Genomic DNA, 20,220 nt, shown 5'->3' with positions numbered 1-20,220 from the left:
TTCATGTCTTTTTTTTTTTGTTAGATTCATTGTATTCCTATATCTTTTTCAATAACTTTATATGCTTTTATTTAGCTTCCCTAGTTGCATGCTTCATATTTCGATGTTTTTAACAGTGCGGTGTTATCATCAATCAATCTTTCATCCACTTTTCGATGTAATGAAGTTGCAATTTTTTGTGGAGCTTTGAGAAGAAATACAATATTCTAAATTTTCAGTTCTTAGATATCTGTTAAACAATTACTTTATTCAAATTTGGATTTCGCACCAGGAGCTACATTTGATAAAGAATTCAATAAATATGGATTATAGGTTTTCATATTATTTACAAAAATGAATTTGAAGTAATTAATGCATTCTTAATTATAATTTAATTTAATTATTAAATAGCTATTATTTATAATAAAGCAAAGCAAGATTCTATCAATGTATTGAAAAATACAAAATAATTTTTATTATAAAGATCGGGAAAGGAAGTAAGAAATTCGCATTTTCACGATATAGGTCGAGAAAATGTTATTTTTTAAAAATATAGTATGAAAGCTTAAAACCACAATGAGTTCCAAGAAAAATATAAAAACACACTTTAAATTCTAATAATGTATTATAAATATGATTCAATTTTCATACAGCATTTCAATTCGTCCCAGTGCTTTTTATCTATGTAAATTCCACTCTTTAATTCCAGAATAGTATATTAGAGCCTCCTCAATCGAAGTCTTGCCTCTCGTATATTTGGCCAGTATCTATTTCTCAGTTAATAGACGAATACTATCACAACCTTTAGTATTATATAAGAGAAAAAGTGTTGATTCAGGTCTGTTAAAAAGTTTCCACTGCTCGTTGAACTAATAACAAAGCTTATCTGCCTACCGGAAATGTAAATGCTGCCAAATCAAATCAGTAAATAAACCTTGGTGGATTAAAGAGTCATTTCTAACCTCATTTTTTTATCTAAAAAATTCAGAAACTTTAATACTTTAAACTGCATTAAAATGTCCAATCCTTCAAGCGATGGAAAGCCAAAATTCTGCTAAATAAAGCATGAAAAACTGCGGAAAACATGCTTTTAAATGTACTCATCTTTGATGAGAACTCGTCGTTTTTTTTCTCTTTGAATTCAACCTTACCGAAATGCTAGTTTCAAGGCATAAAACCATGGCGATCAGCTTCTGCAAGATCCCATTTATAATAATAAAATAAATATTTATATTGTCAATTGCAAATTTGTTGCTTAGCTTTCTGGCATAGACACCTTCAGAAAATATTTATTAACATCTAATTATCATGCAATAACGATTAAAATCTTACAGAATATTCGATAAAAGGGTTTGTCCTAACAGTTTTTTGATTTCTTGTGAAAATATTTATTAACATCTATATAATTTTAGTTTTCATTTCATTTTTGCGATTTTTCTTTGTACTACTAATTTACAAAAAAAAAAAAAAAAAAAAAAAGTCCATTTACTAGAAAGCTTGCAAACTTTCTTCCTCCTAAAAATTGGTAGAGCGTGAGAAAAACTCATGAAATTCCATTGTAGAAGGTGCATTAAAAAAACGCTGGATATAAATAGAAAATAATAAAAGATTCATTTCACAGAACTGGATTGTTTTAAAACCAAATCGAATATGCGGTAGCTCTTGTGAAAATTTTCTTTCTGATCCAGGATAGTGAAAGTTTACATTCAGAAACATAAAATGTATTTTGAGAAGATACTTATGCGGATCTACACTGCACATGTTCCGTAACCTCCAGCGAGTCATAAAACAGTAAAGCTCTTATTTAACCTTTTGTCGCAGCTTTCATGGGGAGTTTCCACAAATAAAATTTTGAAAAATCTTGATAGCTTTTTAATAATCTAGGTAAAAACATCGATAAAAATTAGTTATATTTGAGGCATTTGGCAGCAGTGCATAAAACGTTATAGAAAATTCGCTTTTCTTAAACAAAAATATTTAATATGTATGTATTTCGAATAATTTTATATATTCGAAATATACAAAATTCAAATTTCGAGATATGGAGATAAGAAAATTTCTTATGATTTAGTATATGGATTTTCGACTTTACCTTCAAGTGCACCTGCCAGCTCAGGTATCGTCCTCGTCATCTGACCGCTGTTTAAAATTACGAGATTCGTCCCAAAATAGCCCTAGTGTTGCTTTAAAACTGACGATAGTGTAATTAAAACTAAAAAAAACTCAGCCAAGCTAAAGAAAAAAAATCAGCTTTCCCCTTATTATGAGGTGATTAGGTTCATCAGTAGCTGTTTCTAAGTTCGTATTCTATACGTCACACTTGGTAACAGCTAATTTCCAACATTTCTACGATTTAAAAAACAGTTCAGGGTCTGCTGACTGCGAGCACGTGTTATCTTGTTGGCGCACTTTAGTGTATTCAATACGCTCTGGTCGGTCTTTTACTCCTTTGACGGGTATCTGAGAAATGATAAAATTCAAAGGTTGTTAAAGTAAGTTTCATCGGAGTTTTTAGAAATTACTATAAATTTCAAATTTTTATAGCAGAAGAATTAAGAGATCTGTTTAATGATTTTCAATTAATTTCAGATTTCATTAATTCGTTTCAGACTAACCACATTTAATGATCCTAAGTCTGAATCAGTGGAAGAGTGCGACACTTCTGAAAATGATTCATGTGATCGCTATTATAAGTACAAGGATAAAATAGAAAGATAATATAAATATAAATACAAGGTTCTTATTATTATCGTTAATAAACAACAGCCAGAGAAGTTCTGGAATAGAAAGAACTACTTGAATGATTCAACTTTGTCACTTTTAATATTGTGTTGGAAATTGTGGCAAAATTAAAAGAAGATACACAGCGAATATATTGTTGGTGAGATTCAAATTAAGAAAAAAGTATCTTTCTGAAAATTTTACAAATGTCCAAGACAAAAATACCAAATTTCAAAAACTGTTTGTACTAAGGAGGTAAGAAGCATGTCAACAGCACTAAGAAATGGAGGATTAATGCATAAACTGCAAAATGCCTAAAGCTTCTTATATCTGTACGCCCTATTTATTTTCCAAATTCGTTAGATAATTCAGTTTTCATACTAAAAATATTGCATAGCAAAAATTATAATCGCATTTACAAGGAAAAAAAAAATCAGATTTAGTGATTATAAATATTGTGGTAAAGATACGGAAGTGTTTAAATTTTTTTTTCTCATTACATTTTAATTTATGATTGTTTTAAAACTATTTTACATTATAAATATTGTAATTATCACAAATTTCAAAGTGTCATAAAATTGTAAAATATATTTCTTTTTTATCATTAAATTGTTTAGGGTGTGCTGACATCCCGTGCATGTTCTCTACATTATAAAGCCCGCGTCCAGTCTTAAGGTGAAATATGCAAATACAATAATATTCAAATTCAAATACAATGGGAATTCAATAATCATTTTAAAAACAAAAAAAGAAAGAAAAAATCATTTGAATTGCTTAAAAAAATGTATTTATAAAAATCATCCAGTGAATTAAAAAATTATTAGATTGGCGGTCCTCTAAAATAGGATGACCAGCCTTCTTAGTCCCGGTCCGAAGTTTACAGACAAAATAAATGACAATAAACGAAATAATGCAATGTTTATAATGGATAATTTGTCGGCACCTACAGAGATTGTAAAACAACAATCTTAATCTTAAACTAAAACCTTTCGAACAAGATTCGAAAGTTTTTTAGGGGAAAGTGAGATAAGGAAGCCAACAGAAAACTATTTAATAAACTTTTATATAGCTTAAATTTACATTATAAATTATTTAACGTAGCTAGTTAATCCTGTATTGCTAATTATTTGGTGGATTAGTTATAGAATATATATGCCCAAGATAACTGGTTAATTTTATATTAATTACATAAGGGATATATTATAGAATATACTACCATAGATAACATAACTAGTTAATTTTATATATTTATAATTTATAAAGGCGTCTTCTATCATTATATCTTATCCACACAATTAATTTTCAGAAATTATAGAAAAAAGTAGAGATAATCTTTTCGCCTTAATTATTTTAAATATTTCTGATCAAGCACATTAATCATAATGTATAATTAAAAATTATTTCAACTTTATGATATGAAACAGAAAATCCCATTATTTGAATCTGTAAAATATCTTATATATGTATCCTAGTTTTATATTTAAACTTTCGATGAATCTATGTTGGTCTTTGATTGAATAATTTTGATATTTTCTGTTGATCTTTCTATAACTATAGCAATATATTGCACCTTTTATATTCAATCGAATGTAATTGAGCATCTATTTTATGCTTTTTCTTATACGAAATATAGAAAAAGTTTTATAATAGTTAAAAATCCGATCCTGATATTTTAAGTAGTCTCCACTTCTCAGATCTCTTCTGAATCCGAGAAAATCATCTTTTTTAGGAATTACATCTGTCAGTCTGTGAAAGTGATAACTCAAAAATGTTTTGAGCCAGAAGAATAAATTTGGTATGTGGAGTTTACATCATATTTGTAGATTTCTGTCAAACTTGAACAAAATACATTCAGAGGATGGAATATGTATGCATAGCTTTACGATTAAAATTAAAGCAGTAATTAAGCTGGATAGATAAAATTTGGCACAAAGGTTTAGAATCTAAAATGTAGATTCTTGTAAATGTTCGAATCAAATCCTTGAAATGTGGTCCATCTGTCTTACGTTCGCATGCATGTAAAGGCAATGACTTAGAGAAATTCGATGCATCTTGTGACTACAATTGTAGCTTTGTATCAAATTTTGATTCCAACCGATTCGATGCTAAATAAGGAGTCCAAAATACATATTCATATGACAGATTCATTTAAAATGCTAGATTTATGATAATGATCTATATTTCGTTACTATTATTCATCAGCGCCATGAAAAGTATTCGCAACCTTTCAAAGGTTAACAATTTAATACGGAGGAAGGGGATAGTGCCTTTTTGGAGAGCATGAAAGAAAGTTTCGTTAACAACCATTCCCACTTTTTCTCTTTGTTTTAATTATTTATAAAATGATATAGATTAAACTTTTGTGGTGTATGAACCACGTGCTAAATACCATACGTAAGCTCATTGCATTTTTTAGCTACTGTAAATACATATCACGAAAACTAAATACTAAAATTGTTTTTCTTCATATAAAAACTTCTAAATTTCTACGTCGAATTTGTGGCAATAACAATAATTCTTCTCTGTTACCAACAACATTAGACGAGAAAATAAAAACATGACATTTAAAACAGTTACGTCATCTCAGGCGTTTATAAATCTTGTGATTTCATTGAAGAAACTTAGAATTCTCAATGTAAATGCTGAACTAAAGCAGAAATTTTGAACTCATTAGCAAGTTTTCACATAATTCTTTAAAATAAATTCTCAAAATTTTTCAAGATGAAGAAAATTAAGAAGGGAATTTTTATGTACTGCCGTATGATTTGAGTAAATAAAATTCGGAATGTAGAAATAATAATAAAATCTGATGCCTGCTGCTTATATAATGCAAATTTTTGCAATCTGGCCAAAAAAAGGTAGCCGGGAAAAATGCAATTTGAACATGTAATTTGAGAATAAAATGTATCTTCCAACGCATTTACTTTTTTCAATGATAATATATTTTGAAAAAATTCTAAAACATATCTATATATGAAGAAAAATATTTGCAAAATATATTGGTAGTTTTTCATATTAATACATTTATTAGAAAATTTAATTTATGTGTAAATGAAATGCGATCTCGTAGACCGCACCTTCCCAGTTAAGTCCTAAAGTTTCACCTCCCCAGTTAAGGGTTAATAAGACGGAAGATTAAGAGAAAATATGGTAGTATATACAATTAGGAAAAACGATGCAAATTAATAATTTGCGCACATTTTTAAAAAATCTAACTAGAATAATTGGTGAATTTATTTTACCCTGAAACTTTTTATGGATACTTAAAAAAAAATATTTTTTGAAAATTTAAACTAGAATTAAGATATAAACTTTTATCCGATATTTATATCAAATAATCAAATAACATTTTTCTTGAATGATTTCTGTACATGTAGGGTTTGTCTTCAAATGTGATTATTCTCTTATAACATGCAGTAGTGATGAAAAACGCGTTTTAAATTTAAGGCATCTGTAAAGACAATCTATAGCGAAGTTAATATTAGCAAGCTTGAATGCCGAGTTGTAAATCATTCTATGTTGGTAAAATCTAACAGCGGTAAAATTAGGCGAATTCTTTTATTATGAAAAATAAAGTTTAAAAAAAATAGTTAAAATAATTCCATTGTGTTACTAGAAACCATAAATAAATTTCCAAATATTTAATGAAGAAGCATCTAATTACTAAAGCTTATCTCATTTCACATTGCTTACACTATATAAAAAATCGGCAAAAAATATTGGCCTTAATAGCAAAGTTTAATACCATAATTGCGAGTTAAAATTAATTATATACCTCTTACACATTATTTATAAAAACTTCAACTCACTGCATGGAGCCTCAAAGGACTCTTCATGGGGATTTTTCTGTATGAAATAATACCTTATTGCTACATCTATAACATTTGTCTATATGTATAACAATACAGTATTCTCATTGCCATCTATTTACTTGAAATTCTAAAGTAAATATACTGAGATTCAACTTTATTTCAGTTTATTCCTTTGTAAATTTCATATTCATGAACTATTCATTCAACGATAATAACGTATAACTATAGTTTCAGTATTAAACTCTGGGAATTTTGCTATTTAGGACACTTTTTTCCCGACATCATTCTTCGCAGCTATTTTACATATTTAGTTCAGCGCGCCTTTTAAGTAATTATCCGTATTAATAACTCTTTAGGATGAACCAAGTTATTTTTTTTTTCTCCAGCGTGTGAAAATTGAAATTAATTTTAGAAGCAGCTAATAATAAGACTAATAACGATTAGATATTTCAACATAAATCTTCAACAGAGTCAATATCCGTCCACATTCTTCACGCAAAAATGCCGAAGTAAAAGAAAGCAAATTTAAACTTCAAAGGACCAACCTCAACAAAGAATTTTAAAAAGTTGCAAATCAGAGTATCGTTAGATAATGGAGAAATTCCTGGTATCAGCTGACTGCTCTTTTCAGAACCGATCAATATTACAACAAATAAAGCCGAAGGATCTCTTTAAAATCCAGCGAGACGAGGCCAAATTAAATCGGATGTGAAATTCTTTTAAATGCGGTGTCAGCTCGAAAAATTCGTACGCTTGCGTGAATTAAGTGTGGTTTTAACAACAAAAGGATAATTGGGGCCTGTACTTAATTGGCTTAGCCGTAGTGATAGGAAATCTCTCGCTGGTAGGTGTGTTACGGTTAAAGACTTCCGTGCGTGTAATTCTAAGAAAGCAAGAGAATATGACGAATAGAAAGCAGTAAAGAGGAGCAAAAGAGATTATCTTGAGTGGGAAACAATTTATTTCAAAAAACAGGTTTTTGCTATCAGAGAATTTCGCACGTGTTTTATTTTTTTCAAAATAAATTATCTAGCAGGATTTGAAAGGGACCATTTTATATAATTACTGCGAAATAATTGTGTTGTATGATTTTTAGAAAATATTATGAACAAAACGCAGAGAAGAAAAAGAGATAAGTTTTAATTAAAAAGAATACATTTACAATTTTTTTCCTTGAAATAATACAAGCACACGACTCTTGTATTTTAATACTAAATTTTAATAGTTCAATATTTAATGTAAGAGTTTTTTATGTAAAATTGAAAAATAATAATTGAAAGTTTCTTATTATTTGCAAATTTCCTGAAACTAAAAATTTGAAAACTTATATACACATTTTATTGTCACACTGTATTTGATCTCAGTAATTAATATATTTTTTTCTAATTTGACATTTCCATTTTTTAAGAATTTTATTTATTGTTTAACATTCTCCACAATAATTTCGCTTCAAATTATTGCACAAAAAGTTTTTTTAACTACGTTAAAGTTCAAATAATAACCTTTTCAGTGATATGTATTTTAGTCCCGTGAGTTTTTCTGAAATTAATAAATGTTTAAAACTAGTTTTAATTGTGTTTAAATAATATACTTTTCATTGTTTTAATTGTTACATTCATACTCCAACTTGTTGTACTGATAATAATTCATTTTAATGTGCATGTTATTGCTGTATATAGATAAGGTTTAACTTTTAAAGTAAAATAATAAACATTATTATGCTACAATGCTTCATAATAAAAATTCAAATTACCTAATTTTGTTATGAATATTGAATTAGAATTATAAATGTCACACATAATTTGCTTAAAAGGAGATGATTTTGATCAGTTTACATTAATAATGCATAATTATATCATTGATTTAAATAATTAAATTAATCTTCTATGTAAAATGTGGAAATACATAGGATGATGAGTTTTTATTGATCTTAAGATAAAAAAAATTACATCATTAGAAGTAACTTATAATTCATGAATTCACACAAATTTCACTGGGAAGTGAGAAATTTAAAACCAGATTGTAATTTCTTAATAATTTTAAAAATTCATTTTGAATAATATTATTAATTATATTTGTATTAACACATAAGATTCATCAATTAGTATCAAAATAATCAAAACGACTGTTAATCCTAACTCCTTTCAGTCTCGCATATATGGAATACACAAAGAAAAAGTAGCACAATTTTAATAAATAAATAATTACGTTGTGCTTTGACGAATCTACAAGCATTAGACGTATTTGAATTCAAAAACACAAATTTTTTAGAATGCCCGTCTCTAAACAAAATAACTCACAAATCCAATAAGATGATTCAGATATGGGATACCATCATTACTTCCAAACTGTAAATTTCTAAAAATTATTCAAATTTGTAGATATTTATTAGATTTTAGATCAATGCCTTCAATTAGCTGGCTCTCTGCCTGTTGTTATGTTCCTATTTATATGAATGAAATAACTAAAAAGAGGAAGCAACTTGTATATTTGAAGTTCCGTGTCTAGTCTTGCAAACATATGTGTTAATGTGTTCTAAAATGATGAAAACAATAATAAAATAATAAAAAATAAAAGAATTAAAAGTAATTAAATAATTAAAGAAATAACGGAAAAATAAGGATATAAAATATTAAAATAATAAAAAGAAAGCCAAAATTAATGAAAAAATAATTCTATTAAAATAATGAAGGATAAAGGGGAAAACAATCAAAAACCACACTGTTGTTATTTTTTTTTCTTCATTATAATAATGAGCAACTGAATGCTCCACTTTATATTAGAATCTGACAAATGATTAGTCTGTCGGCTCGCCATGTATTTCATTTGTGGGTTTTTTACACTCAATCAATTTCACGTCTGATGGATACAGATTCGTTTAAGCAGCAATAAGTCATATCACTGACTCTTCGATCTGCCCGTTGGCATACGGATAAAGAATACTGAATGACCGAACCACCGCAACAGCAACATTGGTGGAAACTGTGATGGAGTCCTAAGGGCCATCACCAGCCACGGTACAACCCTTCCCGAAGGAAGTGAGTTCCGTCATCGATGGGAGGTGCCAGATCCGCCACCTTTTTATGTACCCATCAGGGTGGCGAGATCCAGTCACCATATCAGAAGCATCTGATCCTGATTTCGACGGGTTTAATAAGCAGCAGTAAGCAGAACTTATTATTATGTGTTTATATGAAAAAACAAATCTGGGAGAGATCTTTACCATTGATTTTTTTTCTATGTGGGAAAATGACACAACGTATTAGTATAGTAGAATCCAAAAAATAATATCTATCAAGCTGCTTGAGTCTTAAATGTTTCTTTCTTTATTCAGAATCTCTTTTACATATTTAAACAAAAAAAAAGGTTTTTTTTTTGTTCATGGAATACGTTAATAGAAAATGCCGTTTTATATTATCATATTTAAGATTCACAATTACCCAATTACTAACAAAAACAACGCCTCATTGTTTCCCAATTATCAAGTTCTGATGTATTACTATAATTTATTTGTTATCACTGCATTTTTATAGATAGCACTTGCATCCATTACAACATTCAGCTTCAAAATAGCAACAAGGATGACAGGATTTTCAATCGTAAAACTATAAATGAAGTATTTTTTTCACAATTTCAATAAAAGATTAAATATTAAAGAAACATCATTTATGAAAATAATCATATTTTATGAAAGTGAATATTTTTCTGTTTATTTAAATATATAAAGAAAGAGATATACATATATAAAGCTTTTGAACCCACTTAACATTTAAACAACATGCATAAAATGTATATCAGTTAAATCGATACATTTTATTTCCACCTTGCAGAAAAAAGTTGGTGCAGATTATATTCTTGTGAGAATTGTTTTTCGTTTATCCACATTTTCCCGAAATTACATTAAAGTAATTAACATAAAAATGTGATATGAAGCTGCATACGAAATAGAAGATATTTCTGAATTGGAAACAAAAAGAGCAGATATGGAGAAAATATGTATTACATTTGTCTTTTTCTTGGAAATCACAAAATCTTAGAAACGGCAAAATCTTATTTTCAGTTTCGGAAAATTGAAGTAAAAATATCTGGCGTGATATGTTTCTTAGAAATTGTTTTCCTTTCTCAAACATTTACAAACGGTGGAAAAACAGACTACATAGGTTATCACTTTTTTTTTTTTTTTTTTTTGGTTTGGAAGTAATTAAGTGTTTTCTATATACTATTCGAAAATATATATTTTGTATCTAACGAATTACAAAATATATATGTATTTAACGAAATTGATTTGTTATTTCATATATTAACTAAAGGCAGAGAAAGACAATTTGTTCTCAAAAGTCTCAGTTTTAAGATTTTAATGAATCAAAATCTTTTAAATAATATTTTTAGGGTACAAAAAATTAATCGTCCATCTGATATTGTGAAGAGGGTGCCTTACAAACGGGACAAACAAGAAATATGAAATTTACTTAAGTTTCAACTATTGTAACCATAACTAATTTCTTAACATTAACTACATGTTGATTAAATTTATATAAAATTAATTCCTAATTAATTTTGTTAAAATTTCAAATTTAAAAGGTTATTGACTATTATATATATATATATATATGACCTTCTTTCTGTACTACCATTCTAATAAAAATATTAATGTAAGCAATAAATTCTTTAAAGTAAATTAATGCTATGTTAATAAATGCAATTTTTAAATGTGGTTCCGATATATGCTTTAAATCTTGCTTTATAATTACAAGATTAATCTCATTTCAATTCCTTCATACCCATAATTCTATTTGGGACAAATAATTTGATTAGAAATCTTCAAAACTTTTGTAACTCTGATGTATCATTTCGTTTTAGTCGCTTATGTTCAACAGAACATTTATTGCTAAATTTATTTGTTCAGTAATAATTTTAATATTCGTCATTTTAAAGTCTCAAGCTATAATTTTTCACTCTTAATAGAAGATATCCGTGATAGTAAACAAAAGGATGTCTCTTGAATTTTTAAAAAATTAGTATGCCAAGAAGATATCACAATTTTCTGAAAGTTGTAAAATAAATTTCAGTTTCTTATTCAGAAAGTTTAATCATAAAAAATTCTATCAAGATTTTTCTGAAGTACAATTATTAATAATTCAATGCGCTTTTTTTTATTTTAAATCCAAGGTAGTGGAAAGAATACCAAATATTTGTCACATTTCCAGTTTTATGTTCTTCTACGTGAAAAGTTTTGATAACATATTTACTTTCTGTAAATTACTGTATTCTGTCATCTTTTCGTTACATTTAGAAGTGCACTTTTTCTTTTAAACTAAATAAAAGCAATAAAATAAGATTCTAATATAAATGATATTTTGAATTACAAAGAATTAAATTAAACAGAGAAAGACGGCCATCATCCTATAAATCTGACACTAATAAGATGAATAATTTTGCTATTATTCCTAATGTTGTATGATATTAAGTATTACATTATAAAGGTAATAATAATTAATAAATATTTTAATATATTATCAATCATATAAAATAATATATTATTAAACTGACGTGTATTAACATCACTATACATATTTATACTATCATAATCATTATTACTCGTATTTATTGATTTAATTCAAAATCTTTTGATTAAATAAGATTGATTAGATTTAAATAGATTATTTCAAAATCACATTTGTAATGTAAATTATTTTTGGAATTTTCTCTTCTTTTCAAAAACTATTTAATTCATCATTAAACTGCAAACAATGAGTAGAAAGTTCAGTTAGGTTAATACACTTACCAATCCTATATCTATGATTTTTAGTAGAAAAACTATTAAATAGGTATAATTTTTTAACAATACTTTTATTTAAAAGATTTATAAATTTTAAAATTGTTGCATTCACATTAATTCATATTCGAATATCTTCAACGTCAATATTTTTTCACAGTCAAGAAATTCCATTCTTTATGTTATAAAAGATGCACATTTTAAAATGTAACTATATTTTTAAAATTATAAATTATAACGAAACTTTACTTAAATGCCTCTATCCTAAAAGTTGCAAAGCAAATTTTCAAATAGAAGCATTTAAGTAATTTGCAGAAAACTAAAAAAATGACGGTTTAATATGAAACTTTTTTAGCTGCTTTGTTTTTTAATTTGGACATTCTATTTTTTAGTATGTCAATTAGAAAATTCCTGTTAGAAATAAGTAAAATAAACTTTTATTTCGTTTGTCTTTTAATTTTTTAAAAAAAAATATGAATAAAAATTAATTTACATGTTTTAAACTTTATTATTATTAAGAAAACTATTCATTTACTTTTAAATACTATTAATGTTGTAATAATCAATTTAAAAAAGTGTAATGTTATTTGAAAAAAAATATCCAATAATTTTTTATTAAGATCATTTCATTTATTCTTATTTCCATTTAGTTACTATCCAAAATTTTATCATGTGCAAAACGATCACATGATGTAAAATTTATTTAATGATTCTGAGAGCTGTCTCTACATTAAACAGGAAAATTCTAGAAAATTAAATTAAATATGCTAATTGGCTGTTACTTAAACTAATATGCAAAGATTGAAGACCGAGCGGAGTTACCTTCCACCCATTCTTCCTTCATGAATTTTCACCAGGAAGAGGGGTTCTCCTCAACTCAGGAATCAAGCATCCGTGTAGTTAAAAGGCGTCTTTAATGTGAAGTTCTCTCAAATCTCGAAGAAAACTTTTGTCGCTAAAGGGGATAGGGCGTTGCTCTCGGAAACACCTAGTTAACAGTAATTCTGAGACAAAGGATCGAGTGCCCTGATGATTTGTCGTTAAAATCATGTTAGGATTTCTTTGTACTTTGAGATACTTCTTGTGCATAATCGAAAACCTTGGAAATCAGATGGTATTGTACATAATAAAAAGGAATAGTGATTTTCAAAAACACTTTCCTTAGTGAAATAAAAATTAAAAATTTAAATATTTAATCAAAAATTTGGGGACAAAACTGAAACATCGAAACTTTAAGAGCTGTTAGAAATATTTTTAGAAAATTTTAATTTTGATTAAATTTATAATATGTTTTAATTTTAATCAAATTATTAGGAATTTTCTTTCTTATGTTATTCATTGTGTATTGCTTATATTTATTTATTTTTTCTATATTCATAGCTTCTTTCATTTTTACGTATAAGTATTCAACCACAGATCTTTGACACAAATAATTTTAATATATTTCAGCTGTTTTAGTACACTCATCAAAATATTCTGTAAAAACATTTTGATTCTTATTATTTACTTCACGCTTAGTCTTCGCTTTATATTTCAATATTAGGTTATGAAGCATTATTATCAATTTCTTTTCAAATTCCTTGTAGGGATGTCATATATATGAAACCAATTTCTAATCATAATCAATCAATTCGCTTATAATAAAATTCTGAAAATAGTGTTATTGAAAACAAAACAAAAAAAAACTGTAAATGTAATCTAGTGAATTAAATACTTGTTACTAAATTCTATTTTACAAACGTATAATAATATTAGCCAGATCCAAATACTTGAAAATTATATGCAATTGACTTTACTGTAATAAAACAAAAATGTAAAATGTTAGAAGTAAAAAGAGATTAAAACTGTAAATGTAGAAAGTAGTAGAGAAAAAAACTGTAAATGTAATCTAGTGAATTAAATACTTGTTACTAACTTCTATTTTAAAAACGTATAATAATATTAGCTAAATCCAAATACTTGAAAATTATATGCAATTGACTTTACTGTAATAAAACAAAAATGCTGTACAACAAAAATGTAAAATGTGAGATAGAAGTAAAAAGAGACATTGTTCATATGAACTGTCTGTGTTAAAATGACATTGCATAATGAGAACAAGACGCAAAGTAATATATATTAGAAATATTTTTTTTTAAATAATTAACTACCAGGTTTGTTGTAGTCCATTTATTTATTGCAATATCATCAGATAAAAAATGATTCGCATCCACATCCAATCATATTTGCGTTCATTCTTAACAGAAATAAAAATCAAATTCTAGTGAAACGAATTATAAATATTTGGTAAATGAAAAATGTTTCTTCATTTATCATCAGAAATAATTAATTTTTTAGATAAAAATCCTATTGCGGCATAATACATATTTCGAATCTGAATCTAGCCATCAAATGCTTGTAAAAATAATCAAATACAATTGATTTATGAGGAAAGTAGTTGTCAATATTTAACTTAAAATTTTGAAAACTGTTACAAACTTATTCATAAAAAAATCATACTGCTTCTAGTGATTAAGAGATACATATTTTTATGACCATGTGAATTTTATTTCCTACTCATATTTTAATTATTTTAAATGAATTTAATAAAATTAACTTAATTAAAGATAATTGATTTCAAACATTCTGTTCATTTTTTTAAAATCCAGGTTTAATAATTCGCAAATCTAAAAATAAGCGAAACTTTCATTCTGAAATCAATCAAGATTTTCTCTTAATTTTTAAATTAAGTTCTTGAAAAAAATTTATACTTATTTTTACAGAAGATTTTTTAAATGAAGAAATGAGAAAAAAATTATAATTAATTAATTAATCTTTATAATTTATTGTCAAAAATATTTTTTTTGCACTAAAATATCATTTTTGAGAAAGTTAGTAGATTTTTTTCTTACATCACCTTTAGTTTCGTTGCTTCGTAAAAATCAATATTGTAAAACCTTCTTGAATATACTTAGGCTATTCTAAGATAAAACTCACTGTTCATTTCGGTGATATTTTTTGTCCTACATTCATATTCATGTTCTCTTAACATTTAGCGTATGATATGTTATAGAAAAAGGAAAAAACGAGGCTATAATCCTAGATAATTTATCCAGATGAAAATGGTATTTAATGGAAATAATTCGTTTCCTCATAACTTATTTATTGTTGAAGAAACAAATAATTCAAATAAAGCATATCATTGCCTCCTTATAACACATTTCTTTTTGCACTGAAATAGATAAACTGCTGCTAAATTAGTTTGAGAAAAAAGTATATACAACTGCTGTTAAATAAGCGGGCAAAGAATGATTTTGAACTTGTTTTAATTTACAATAGCACTACCTTTTGAAAAGTTCTCAAAATCTTATTTCTTACTCATAGCTCTAATTTCTATGAAAATTAAGGGAGGAAAATGGCGTGATAGAGGAAATTTTCTTTTCCATATGCCTTCTGACGAAAGATGTCTGCATTTAATGCCGACATGATTGATTTTATTACGCACATGAGATACGATAAGCATAAGAATGGAAAAGTTCACGTGATAAATTAAACCGCAGTTTAATAACGTGAATGGAAGGGTACTCTTTTCAGAATTACAACACAAGCAATTGAACTTGATAACAGTTTCTCATGAAAAGGTCGTCAAATTAGTAAAACGTTAGTTTGACAACATCTTCTATTTTGAAAAAGTTTAAATGCGCATAAAAAGTTATTTATATTGAGATATAATGTTTTTGATTATCTTATCTTTCACATTGTCCAAATTCTCAGAATCTTCTTAAATATGGGCTAACTATAACGATTTTTTATATATATATTTATAAAGATGAAATTATTTTTAAAAATTGTTATATTTATCCTGTAGCATTTCGAACTCCTTTAAAATATCGTACAAATAATTGTCATACAATTTTTCTTAGTCCAAGTCTCACAATATGCGAACTGAATACTCAACTTTCCAATATCTGATATTTTTACTTTACGAAATTTTTAATTTTGTTATTCGTCAACAAATTTATTACTCCTAGTATATGAACTAACTTTGCATTATTCTCATTAGTCTAACATGTGTATAATCACTTGAAACTAATACACATCCAATTAATCTGCATTAATTTAAGATTGAGTATTAATTTCCTTCTAAACACATTATTTAGAATATGAGGTTAATAAAAAAAATTGGAATTTAATACTTTATAAATTTTAGTATTTTATAAACTCAATATTTTCATCAAATTTTGTGACTTGTAAAACAGTCCTTTTTGAGAAATTGATAGCATTATTGGATTTTGAAACAATAAACTTAATTTTCTGCATTTTAAAACTAAGCAATGTAAATGTTTAACCAACTGTGACTAACAAATATTTGAAATAAATAATAAGGATAAGAAATCAAGCGAATGCTCTAAGAAGTTCTCATTGTCAAAAATCAATTAAGAAAGAAGAATAAATATAAAGCTTTGAATTTCCTCGAGAGATATCTTTGATACTTTTCTTTATATATTTGAAGAATTTTCTTCAACAAAAGATCTTGAGTGAAAGCGTCAGTTATTTTCAGAAAGTTAAAGTAACAGATGAAACCCTGAACTACAGGTTATTCTATCGAAGAAAGACCAGCTCGATGTTTTTGTTGGTTTCAGTACTTTTTGTTTCCTGTTCTGAAAGAATACCCATTGAAAAGTCTTGGGTGTGTTCTTGTGTTGCAGCGGGCTTGTTTAATCAGTGAGTTATCTTGGAAGAATAGTGGAAGTTTTGTTATAATAAGAAGCCTTTCTTCGAACGTGACTTTAGAACTTTAGAGGGAGCCTCATTCCTTTCTTCTGTAAAAAAAACTTCCAAGTTTATTATTTCGTATAATAAAACCAATGAATTAAAATATTTTTGTCTTTGATGAATTGAATAAATTTCTAATGAATTAAATTAATTTGGTCTTAGATGAATTAAATTAATGTCTAATGAATTAAAATATCTTTGACTTAGATGAATTAAACAAATAATAATGAATTAAAATATTTTGGTCTTAGATGAATACAAGGATTATCTAATGAATTCAAATATTTTTACTTTGTATCTGATAAACGTTTCTTAAAGATTGATACTACATGTGTTATTTTTTCCCTTAAAAAATAGTACATATTGTATATTAAAAGAAATTTATCTTTAACTGAAGGCTGGAGTAAATACTATATCAGTACACGATTAACTAATTACAACAAAATTTGGGGCTAATCTCTTTCTGCTTTAATTAACCACTGACTGTTTTATTACCAAACACTATCGATATGACAAATGCCTGAATCATCATGCCATTCTGTAATAAAGTAATCGCTAATTCACATAATTTCTGATAATAAAATTTCTTTATTCTTGACATTGGTTCAAAGTTCATATAGTTCATTGAAGCTTACAAAAAAAAAAAAAAAAAAAAAACTGTTGCTGTAACTGAACAGATTAGATACGAGTTAAACCTATTTCAAAGGATAATCAAAATAGACAAGGTATTCCTATATTCATTCTTCTGTAATAAAAGAAATTCCAAAACTTATTTCACATAACAAAACATTATTAGTAAGTAAAAGTTATTTCACTGACTTACCCAGTTTATTAATATTTTATATTTCTTTGTTTTTTTATTATATTTGTTTCTTTCAGTTACCTCAACGCAACAGTCAACAGCCGTGGAGCCGACGTTTGCCGAGCCAATACCAAATATTACCGTTACAGCGGGAAGAAATGTGAGCTTACCATGTGTTGTAGACAATCTACAAAATTATAGGGTGAGTTATTTTACACAATAATACATGTCTGCTCGTGTTTCATCGCTCTTTCCGAAGGAACTGAAATCTTGATATCAAGATTCAGACAGAAAATTTAAATAAATTTGAAGTGCGAATAAACTGAAACGAGAATAGAGCTTAAAATACTATCCTTTCCACAGGATAATAGTTTAAATTTCTTTTTTAAAATCAATCTAACTTTTAGTTTGGAACTCAGAGAACTATAAATTATGAAAATATTTTATAAGCTGACTTGGAAGTTGAACGATTTAAAATTGCTTTTGCTTTCCATTTAGAAAAGAAATCAAATAAATATGACCTATACTTGGATTTGCAAAATTTAAAGTAAACTTATATGACTCTCTTTAAGTATAAAATCAAATAAGTTACTCTTGGTTTCCATTATAGTCATTAACATTCTTAGTTTTCAAATTGTGAATTAATTTTCGTGGTATTTTATCAGTTCTTGTGTCCAAGGATATTCATGTTATTTTCTATAATATATAAAGAAAAATATTATTAATTTTTTTAATAAATTGGAACCTCTAATTCAAGCACACATATTTGCACTTAATGCATCATTAGTAGTAAAATTATGTAAAAAATTCTGTTAAATAATTGAAAGATGAATTTTTTTTATTTTCTAAATGCTGGTACCTGATTAAACACTACAATATAAAGTAAAGCACTTTTTTAAATTCTCTTAAATGTAAATACTTCTTAAATTTCTCTTGGAGACATATGAAAAAAAATATCGAATTCTACATTGTAAAGAATTCTACATTGTAAAATGAAATTCAATTAAATAGCGAAGATCACTGATTATAAATTCTTTTTTAAAACTGAATATATGGTTATTGTCGTTTCGTAGGAATAATGCATAGGGAAATTAGATATACACGGAAATAGGGGTAGATAGAAATGCTAAATATGTAGAAAAGATATAATTTAAAAATAAAACTATTTAAAGACAAACTTCCTTTCAATTCGATATTCAAACTACCATTCAAAGTTATTAACTGTCATAAGAGTATTATCATTCATTACAAAATGAAAATGAAAAAGAACCCCAGAAAATCTGATTCCATTCTTGGATTTGTTACATTTGAAATAACATTGTCTGATATTAAAATTATTATTCATTTTAATAAGCAAATCTTCTCATTTATTTTAAACTTTATATAATTTTATTTCATTAATATAAGTTTATATCAAAGGAACAAAGTATTGCATGGTTTGATGCTTAATTTTGTATCATACTCTTATGATAAAAGAGCATGATACAATCAATACACTCTCAATAAATCACTTGATTTTATTTATAGAAAAGAATAATGTTTGCCAATACTCTAAACTTGTCGACATATGATAACCCAAAAGTCCTCTATTGGTTTAAGACCTGGGATACATGCTGTCTAGTCTATAACTTCTACAGGGTCTCCCATAAGGTATACAGCGTCTAATATTTATAGATTCGGGTAGAACATGTTAAGACAAATATTTTGATGTATAACATGTGGGGTCCCTGAATATAGTATCATAGTCTATTTAAAGTGTGAAACTTGTGTTATGAAAGCTTCAAGAAGTGAGAAAAAATGTTTGTGAAAATCAATGTTTATTGAGAATTTTCCATACAATAGATTTTCGAAATGTCTATCGTTTGAACAAATGACATGGCGGCATATGGATTCGAAGCTCCTAATTTTTTCTGCAACACTTCTGCTCCAATTTCCTCGAACTCGGTTTCAATTTCTGCTCTCAAGTCATCCAATGTTGAGGGCTATATGAGATGCACTATGTCTTTCAGATGTCCACATAAAAGAAGTCGCACTGGCTAAGATCTGGGGAGTAAGATGACCACTTTATACCATTGCCTGTTTTCGTAATGGAATCCAACGCGATCAGTCTATAGTGGAAATATTCTGCTAAGAGATCAATGTTTCGCTAAGTATGCTGAGGTCTAGCACCTTCTTACATAATCCAATAATAGCCTATCTTGTCTATGCCATGATGATGATTTTCAGTGGTCCAGAACCTCCAGTTAACAAATCCTTTGAGGTGGAAGTGAGCCTCATCACTGAACCAGATCCGATTAAAATTAATTTCGTCACATTCAACCTTATTAATCATCGTATTTGCAAAATCAAACCTCCTTTAACTACCCAAATCGGTC

At 27.0% G+C, this 20,220-nt stretch overlaps 1 protein-coding gene across 2 annotated transcripts in view; it reads left to right on the top strand.

Moving 5' to 3' along the window:
- Positions 1 to 20,220, top strand: part of LOC129969261 (neurotrimin-like) — a 226,947-nt gene that overhangs the window by 106,902 nt on the left and 99,825 nt on the right. For both annotated transcript variants that reach the window (XM_056083734.1, XM_056083733.1), the window contains exon 2: positions 17,923 to 18,047. In XM_056083734.1, the coding sequence (XP_055939709.1) occupies positions 17,923 to 18,047 (125 nt within the window). The remainder of the gene's footprint in view (positions 1 to 17,922; positions 18,048 to 20,220) is intronic.

The sequence above is a fragment of the Argiope bruennichi genome, chromosome 5 (genome assembly GCF_947563725.1).
Source record: "Argiope bruennichi chromosome 5, qqArgBrue1.1, whole genome shotgun sequence".
NCBI lineage: Eukaryota > Metazoa > Arthropoda > Arachnida > Araneae > Araneidae > Argiope > Argiope bruennichi.
Note: the sequence above shows the minus strand (reverse complement) of the source record. Positions and strands in the feature narration are given on the sequence as shown.